Here is a 9,468-nt window from a genome sequence, read left to right on the forward strand (position 1 = left end):
ACCCTGCGGGGCTCCGGGCACAGCCCGGCCGACAGAAGGTCCCCGCGGCCGGGGACTGCGGGGGAAGGACAAGACCTGTCAGCCCTTCAGCTTCCCACATCTTTGGGCCACTTCATTAAAGCACGGCACATCAAACGCTACTTCACTTTTTTAACACGTCAAACAAAGCCAGCAACCAGAGTGTGGTACCCAGGCGTATTTCTAACATGCTGCTGTGCAGGGTTTTTTTTTTTTTGTGAATAAACTGCACACTCCTGAAAAATAGATGTCTCTGTTAAATGAAGCTGAGGAGCTTTCTTAAGCCGAGTCTGACTGGGGGAAATTCAGGAAGGCTGCCTGCAGTTGCTACCAGAGCAATAGTCCTGGCTGTGCGCGTATCTAATCCCCCTGTATTGCAGTATTATATTATTTCCTCCTTCTTCTGTAGGTGTTGCCAAGTGAAAAATAAGTCCAGATTGTTAAAACCAGCAGCGGCTATTCACTGATTGCATCCTAAATGTGTGGAATGTATAGAAAGCTCACTAAAGATTCATAAAAGTCATGGCTTCATAAAGCGTGCACATCAACCTCTCTTTAGGGGCCAGCTCAATGTCAAGGGACTCTTGCCTGTGTCCCTTTCACAGAAAGGACTGTCACCTACCAGAAGAAAAAACTGTAGTCAAGAAATGGCCAGTGATGATGATGACGTGCACTGCTTTTAAAGTGTACCAGAGGAATAGCTGAAGATGTCAGAAAAAATCTGCAACGGGGCTGGAAACTGCAAGAAAGTGAACGACTTCACTTTCTGGGAGTCACATTTGGGCCTTACAAGTTCATAATCTCAATGTACCTGACAATAGGGATGCATTAGCAGCACTGTCTGAGTTACCTGGAAACGACTGTGTTTATCTGAGGCCATATAAACATTACTAAAAGTTCAGAAGACTTTCCTTCTACGCAGTAATATTGTTCAACATAATTACATAGCTGGCCTGTTCTCCGGGGGGTGGGGGGGGGAAGAAAAAAAAAGAGAGGGTTTAGAGAGTACTTTGGATAATTTTACAAGGAGCCTGTGTTTTGCTGGAAGCCAGTGTGATTTAGATGCTTATAAAAAGCCGCTTTTAAAGATTTTATCCAAAGTCAGGATGAGATACTGAGATTTTTAGGACCTGCTCAGCACCTCTGAAGCCTGCAAGACATCAATGTTTTGTTCTTGAATGTGACCTCTATACGGTACAGTCATCCATTGCGTAATGAATTTTTGGCAATAGTATAAAACAATGCTTAACAACTTAGCTTTATTCCCAGCGAGTTAATTGGCCATATATGTTCGTAAGGCATGTAAACAAACAGAGCTACAGCCTAGAAACGCAGCAGGACATATAAGGACCTGGGACGACTTTGCAGTCACTGTGCTCGTCTGAAGCTGCTTGCAGACAGAGTCATGCTTTGAAAACGCCCTTATTAAAGACCTACTTCTGTTCCAGTGTGTCTGGGCAGGTACGCAGCGGCTGTTTTTGATTTCAGCAAGACCCCCACTTGACCACCATCTGAACCACTCACAAGCTCTTTGCAGAGGGAGGCAGTTGTCTCCAGAGCTGCAAAAGATCAACCCCCTTAAAACTCAGAGGGGGGAAAACTGAGAAAACTAAAATGGTGTTATTTTATACTTCTTTTTTTTTTAGGCCTTCCTGCAAAGTTTTCTTTGCCAAGGACCCTCTGAAGATAGTGCGTGCTCAGGGCCAATATATGTTTGATGAGAAAGGAGAAAAATACTTAGACTGTATCAACAATGTTGCACATGGTAAGCAGTTTAACTTGGAAGACTGCTTCTATTCCTTCATTTCTAATAGGGATCAGAACACACTTCTTCCAAGTGGTGATGTTCACGGTGCTTCTCTGAATCTCCTTGTGTGGTTTAATAACTGACTGCTTGCTGGTAATAACCAATTATTTTCTTCTTTAGTTGGCCACAGTCATCCATACGTGATAAAGGCTGCAACAAAACAGATGGAGCTGCTCAATACAAATTCCCGGTTTCTGCATGACAACCTTGTTCAGTACGCACAACGTCTTACAGCCACCCTGCCCGAGAAACTCTCTGTTTGCTATTTTGTTAACTCTGGGTATGTCTGAATATTTATTTTTTTCCATAATGACCATTTTGCTCCTGTTTGAGATGGACACTCAGAACTGCTTGGTCTAAATTTTACCAAGTAGAACTTAGTAACAAAAAACAAAAATATTGCCAGTACTCATCAATTTTAAAGTAAAGTAGAAAAGTAAATTAGACTGCAAATTGGTGAACATTATGTACAGACTGGTGAATGCTATTTGTAAATTGACATATGAGTAGTCTTCTTTAGGCGGTCCGTTTAGTCTGTGATCACTTACGTTGCCAGAACAGACAATCTGCAGGGACTTGTGAGCAGAGGGGCTGCTACGAGTCAGGCTGGAAGTTTGAGTCTTCATCTGGGAGCAGATTTGCGTTCTCTGCTGCCTGATGGTGCCAGCGCTGGGGAGGACAGAGCCATCATGGAGGGCGGGAGATGGGGCTAGCGCGCTGATGCTTTTCAAGGGTTTGCGGCTGCATTGCGCGCTCAGCTGCAAAGCAGTCTCATTTGTACCAAGAGGAGGTAAAGTTCTACAAGCAAACTGGGGGAGGGAAAGAAAGCATCTCTTTGTTTGCTGTTTATACAAAGAGCTGTTTTTTCTTTGCCCTCTTACATGGCATTTACAGTCTCAACCTTAGCATTGTAATCTGTATACTAACAGAGCCTGCTGTGTTGATTTATTATATCCATTAGTCCCGTGCCTCCTCTTCTGTGTCAGAATACCATTTTAAATGGAAGTGCTACCTCGCTATTTTGCGGCTGTATCTGTTATTATGCAGGTCTGAAGCAAATGATCTTGCTTTACGACTGGCTCGGCAGTACCATGGGCACCAAGATGTGATCACCCTTGAAAAGTAAGTACATAGAGTAGTTTATGTGAATGCAGCCAGCAACTCCTGCCGTTTCTTCAGAAGCAGCTTTGCAGCAACCTGCTGTTTGTGCTCCACTGCCTGCTGAAAGAAAAGCTTTGTTGCTTTCATACTAGAACAGGTCAGGAAATACCTTTTCCGCATTTGGATAAACGCAAGTTTTGAAGATCTCTGAAAAATAAGCTTGTCAGTCACCCCAGAAGGTCAATCACCTGTTACAGGGCATTTCCCACAGAGACTTCCAAAGCAATTCAGGCCAGAGACTTGAATGTTGGTTTTCAACATCAATGAGTGGTCTGGCCCCTGGGCTGCTCTGGAGGAGGGCTCTCTGTTTGTCATGCTCTGCTGGACATGTTTCTTTTTGCATAAATAAATATTCAGTGGTCAAGAAGAAAGATCCCATAGTTCTGCAAGGGCGCTGCACCAATGCTCAGCTCTCCTCCAGTGAACACAAGTACGCACACAAAACCAAGCAGCTCCAAAATCAGAAGGCTCTGAGAGGGCCGTCAGCCATGGGGAAGGTGGCCAACCACGTGTGTGGGTTTCCCTATCCTAGATGCAACTGTAGGGTTGGTTACGCTGCTGTAGGGCTTCTTCTCAGGTTGTGATTAGAAAGTCCAGCCAAAGCAACTGTAAGAACCCGTGTCTCTATCTGAGTGGCACAAAGCTTGTTTGACACAGCCGTGCTCGGATCCCTGTTAGCCCTCCTTGACTCACGTGGCCAAGATTTGGAGCCAGTGAGAGTAGCTTCCGCCAGGAGAAGCTGAGGATGGAGCTGGCAGTCACTGTTTCACTGCAACATCTTGTCTTCCTGAACACCACAGGGTATTTCTTTGCCCAGGTCCCAAGGCTCTGTAGGATTTTGCCATAGCTACTATCCCAGTCAGGGTGTGCTTTCTGTCCTTTCTTTGTGTCCATTGGCAGATTTTGTTGACTGGCTGGTAGAAAGGTGTAAAGAAGACAAAGGACTTCAAAAACATCCTCTCTACCCTATGTGTGTGCTACTATGAGATTATGACATGTCTTCGCTTCAAGTTTATGGCTGAACTGAAGCTGCCACATGCTTTAGGTTCAAAAGGCTCTGTTTCCTCATTTCTAAATCAAATTGGCCTTGGCAGTAACCAGCTTTAGCATACTCTGCAATATAAAGCTTTTATATTCAAACAATATTCATCCTTATCCTGCAAATGGCTTCTGCCAAACAGTCTAGCCCATAGGGCCTTCAGAGCAGGTAGCAGTGTGCTGCTGCTGCATAAGATCCTTGCCTTCCGATACAATGCACACTCTTGAGAGTCTTTGCAATTGGTGTTGGGTTCCAGCTTGCAAAGCTTGGGTTGGCCAGAGTGGGGCCCGCAGGTTGGAAATGAGGGAGCTTGACCCACCCTTCAACTGCTAGGTAAGGCTGCTAGGGCAGCCACCTTAGAGGCAGTGCGGTCCAGGGGACATCATCTTGGTCTGTCCCCATGCTGGCTCTTGATTTTATGCAAGGAAAAAAAACCCTCCTGGTTCCAGTCTTGCTAGTGAATTAAAGTCAACAGCAATTTCATATTGCCTTTGAGAGAAAGACTGAGTAAATTAAATCAAGATCCCTTCACAAACAGTGCTACTGTGTTGCAGATACAGTCATTTATTCTGGATTATTTATGGGCACAGTTGTAAATTTAGCTCTTCTATACATTTGGTGAAAAGTGACTTCGATATTTAACACTCATGCAGTGCTTACCATGGCCATGTTACATCTCTGATTGACATCAGTCCCTATAAATTTAATCAGCTGGGAAAGGACAGCAAGAAGGAGTTTGTGCATGTGGTAAGTGTGTTTTTTTGCTTTTTGTCATTTTTATGCCTGTTATGCAGCATATTGAATTACCCGCTTCTTGGTGTAAATATACTTTCTTTCTGGTTTGCTGATGCTAGAGTACATACACTTGGCTGTTTGTCAGTGGATTAAATACAGCAAAATTGTTTGCTTTTGGATTTCTAAGAGGGTATTCAGCTGTGAGGCTGATTTCCTTCATAGTGCTACAAGTTTCCTGAGTCACTGCACTGTATAGTTACATAGTTTGAAGAAATTAGCCGGTATCTGTTGCGTTGGTTTGGCTAAAGATATGCGGGACTTTTGAGTCTACTTCCAAAAACTGGAAAGGCAGATCCCACAAGTTCACACAGATCTGGGTATAGAGCTCATGGATGATGGGATGTCCTGTTTGAAACTGAGCGGGATGCTGTTTGATTTTCAGCCTGAACTTGTATATCTTACAAAGACAAAAATCATTCTCAGCCCAGAGATACACACCAAGCAGGTCTTTCTTACCTAGACCTCCTTGTGTTAACCACACTGTCGAAGTAGTATCCACCTTTCTATACCATTTCCTTTCTCTTGCTTACTGAACCTCTCCCAACACCATTTGTAAAAGCTTGAAGGTCAAACAGATTTGTACCGTGACTAGGATGCTGGAAGGGAAGTGACAAACTGGAAAACACCATTCCCCAGTTGCAGAAATGGATCTTTCTGTAAGAATCTGAAATAAGATGATGGATGAGGACTCAGTATTGTGTCTTTGGGGAGAGGAGGGACGATCTTGAAAGGTGGATGAGGTATATGATGGCTCTTTCAACAGTTGCGTCCAGTAACGTTGAACACATTACAGGGCTGGATTGAGCTTAAGCTCCTGTAAGCATTTTTGCAATTCCATGCAGAAATTCAGGCTGTACTAACTCCTATTATCTATCTGTTTGGAAAGACAAAAACGCAGAGCAATAGAAAAGAAAGTAAATGTTTCATGGAAGGATGTGCTTTAAAAAAAAAAAAAATACTGGTCTTTTCAGGCTCCTTCTCCAGATATCTACAGAGGGAAATATAGGGAAGACCACCCAGATCCAGCAAGTGCTTATGCTGAAGAGGTGAAAAAGATTATTGAAGAAACACAGAAGAATGGACGCAAGGTGTGTGTTTTGTGCTCTAGAAATGCTGAGGCTTCATCTATTAAGCGTGGCATGGGGGCATGAAACAGGCAACTAGGGACATGTTTCTTTACGCAGTTTCCCTTGCTTCCCCCTGCCCTTCATTTTTCTGTGGTGGGTTCTGTGTTCAAAATGGGCCATTTTTCTACCTGATGCTCTCATCGTAATTTTTCTAGGCATCAATGAAAGGATCAGTAATACAGTTGTAAATAAGCAGATACAACCAAAGCAGTTTAATTTCCTATTTTATGCATTGAATGAGTAGATTGTAAATATCTTAGGGCAAGCTTTGAGGTCGGCTGGGAAACTACATCACAAATTCTAGTAAGGATATATAAAAGCCTCCAGGACATGGAGAAAATATGCTAGATAAAATCTTGATACTACATTTCTGAGTCTAGTAGCTTAAGATAACTTTGGAGTAATCTAAAAAGATGAACCTTTCAATCATATACAATATGACCTTGGTAAAACCACACAATTTCTGAACAGGTTTACCTAAAATGTGTGTTAATGTTTTGTATGATAGCGTTAGTGTTTTGAGACGTGTAGGGCTTGATCCAAAGCCCACTGAAGTCTCAGAAGACTTCAGTGAGATTGGAACAACATGTTCCCTTCTAGTCCAATGGACTTGCATCACTCTTCTTTTAGTTTCGTCATCAACTTTTTTTTATTCTCTACTAACGGATAGTTTTGTTTTTTTCTTCCCTTGTTTCCTTTCTTTTGCATATTTCTTAGGTTTTGGTGACATAGACCTGTGGCAGGACAAGTTGTGCTAAAGGCTAAGCCTCACATGCTATGGGAAGCTTCGTACTCTTTGGCCATAGCATGCCTCTTCAAATATAGTGTACGGTTCTTTACACGTTACTGCTCGGCCTTGTTTCCAGGAAGACTGCACCAGCGCAGAGAGACCTCTTGATGCTCAGGGAGGGGTTCACAAGTGGTGTGGGGATGCAGTCCCTTAAATAGCAGACTTGTGCTGAGACTTTGGGGTAATATCGTATCTCTGCTGCATAGACCTCTGCTGTTGACAAGAAACGAATTTTGATGCTCCAGTGTATCTGATCCGCTGCTCTTACCCTTCCTGACTTGAAATAACTTTCTTTTTCATTCCTAGCAACTGGAATTATTTCATCTGTAGAATTTTTCTCCTCTTTTGTCAAGTGCCTCATGCTGACATTTTACTTGTGTAGCTATTTGCATTAGGCAGGGGTGCCCAAAGCGTAGCCTCAGGTCATCTTACAGTTCAGCTTCTACCCACTTCTACCTGGTGTTCAGGATTGAGCAAAAAAGTTGATCACCACATATATCCGTTACTGGAGAGCCTTGGCATTAAGCAAGTTCATTAACCTCTTGGGGAAAATGGCAAACACTGTTGTATGTCTCCTGTAAATCGAAATTTGTAAATAAATTTACAGAGCTCCCAGGAGCCTGATCCAATGTCCACTGACACCAGTAAGGGTCTTCACTTCAACAGCTGTAGGACTAGGGCTTAACGGAGGTCCTTGCATTCCCATCAGGTTGCAAAGGTGGCCCTGGCTACTGCAAATTTGGGCACCCCAGATTACAAAATGAATAAATTCTTTAGCCATAGCTGTTCTCAAGAGCCCTCAGTTGTCCAACCCATTGAGTGATTAAATTAAGGCACACATTTATCTAGACTGTTAGATGTTTGTGCAAAGGCCAAGTAGATGAACACAGCTCTCACCTGAGTTTGTTTTTTGTAGATTGCTGCCTTCATAGCTGAATCCATGCAGAGCTGTGGAGGCCAAGTAATTCCACCTGTGGGCTATTTCCAGAAAGTGGCAGAGTACGTACATCACTTCAAAAGCGCATAACTGGAAAATTAACCAAAGAAACAGGTTTTTCACTATAGGCTTATCCAGTCAATTCAGCCATCACCCTCTCTTGTTCTTGGCTATCTGTGGTTCCTTTCTATTTTTTGAAGAGTATGATTCCACTTCCATTTTTTGTGGAACATCAGCTGACTAATTGTTTTTAGCTGGATAATTGTCTTTTCTATCTTTAATCCTCAGGCTATAAGTTCGACAGAAGATGAAGTTGAACCATCATAGATATAACCCCGCAGTACCATTACAGTACCCCTATTTTGCATTAAAATATCAGATTTTTTTTTCTTAACATTTAGCAAACTAAAAATTTTATCAATTGAAATAGCTATATCTGTGTTTCAGCAGCCACATCCTTTCTTTTTTTCCTAACCTGTCCTCACACTGGAGAATTTCTGTAATACAAACTCCCTTGTCCTAGATTGCCTACCTGAGACGTGTACTGCAGCACTAGTCATTCAAGCTATTCTATTTGTTTTCAGGTACGTGCATGCGGCAGGTGGAGTGTTCATAGCTGATGAGGTCCAGGTTGGCTTTGGCAGAGTTGGGAAGCATTTTTGGGCATTCCAGCTGCAAGGCGAAGACTTTGTGCCTGACATTGTCACCATGGGAAAGCCCATTGGCAATGGCCACCCTATGTCTTGTGTGGTCACAACAAGGGAAATCGCTGAAAGTTTCGGTGCCTCCGGACTGGAGTATTTCAATACAGTAAGTTCGTAGTTGAAGGTTTGCCTTTTTTTCTTTTGGTCTGCGTTTAGCAGTTAGAAGTTGTTCAGGTGATTCAGCTAACATCTGCATCCATCGCTGCATCACATTACTAGGAGTTCGAGTCAACCACAGTCTAATAAAAGCAATGGAGAGGCTTTGAAATATGCTCTGTACCAAGTGGTATATCTTAATATGGACCAGCACTAGCTCTCTGGCAAGTCACGCATCTCAGCTCACATCCACACAGATAAATTCTTCCTTACTTCTCTCCCTCTCTCTGCCCCCTCTGAAATGTTGACCATGTAAAATTTCATTTTCTAGGATAGGCTCTGTGCTGGTGGGGCTTATGCCCTGGCAGACCTTGCTCTGCAGTTGTCACCTAACAAAACAGTGACCCTTTACCAGGAAACATTTGAGCTGCATGCATGCCACAGAGGAGCAGCTTTCTTCTTGTTTACTGAGTCCTCTTTCTGCTCCTGTGAGAGCAGAAAGGCCTGACTGAGCCTTCTTCCCAGCTACCATGAATCTCCCTGCTTTCAATGGAGTTTATATCCTCCAGTTCAAGAAATATCAGATATATCACCCACTGCTCTTCACAGGAGCATTTTGCCTGCACATGCAATCAGCAAACCATGAGAACAGCTTGAATGCTTCAGCTGTGAAATCTTCAAATTACTGAAACCTGAGGCGGAGGAAGAGGGATCCCCTCCCTTGGGCCTCTCCACTGCCCGAAGTGTGGGGGACAGTGCTCCACAGCCTGCACGGCACAAAATCCCCACCTCTTCAAGCTTTCCTCATGACTTGCCAAGCAGGAGAGGGCAAGTGAAAACTACATGGATAGACACAGAAGAATGTTTCTGACGGGTTTTGTTTTCCTATTTGTCTTTACTATCAGTTTGGAGGCAATCCAGTGTCTTGTGCTATTGGTTTGGCTGTGCTGGAGGTAATAGAAAAAGAGGATCTCCAAGGAAATGCTACACGTGT

General features: G+C 43.4%; 1 protein-coding gene across 1 annotated transcript in view; it reads left to right on the forward strand.

The window, feature by feature from the left end:
• The first annotated feature begins 1,669 nt into the window (after window positions 1–1,669).
• The window catches only part of ETNPPL (ethanolamine-phosphate phospho-lyase), an 11,345-nt gene continuing 3,546 nt past the window's right edge, over window positions 1,670–9,468 (forward strand). The window contains 8 exon segments of the mRNA XM_009585854.1: window positions 1,670–1,783; window positions 1,946–2,105; window positions 2,873–2,947; window positions 4,679–4,772; window positions 5,792–5,908; window positions 7,654–7,736; window positions 8,259–8,484; window positions 9,380–9,467. Of these exon segments, the coding sequence (XP_009584149.1) occupies window positions 1,729–1,783; window positions 1,946–2,105; window positions 2,873–2,947; window positions 4,679–4,772; window positions 5,792–5,908; window positions 7,654–7,736; window positions 8,259–8,484; window positions 9,380–9,467 (898 nt within the window). The 5' untranslated portion in view covers window positions 1,670–1,728.

This window comes from Fulmarus glacialis, unplaced genomic scaffold, assembly GCF_000690835.1.
Source record: "Fulmarus glacialis isolate BGI_N327 unplaced genomic scaffold, ASM69083v1 scaffold4929, whole genome shotgun sequence".
In the NCBI taxonomy this organism is placed as follows: domain Eukaryota; kingdom Metazoa; phylum Chordata; class Aves; order Procellariiformes; family Procellariidae; genus Fulmarus; species Fulmarus glacialis.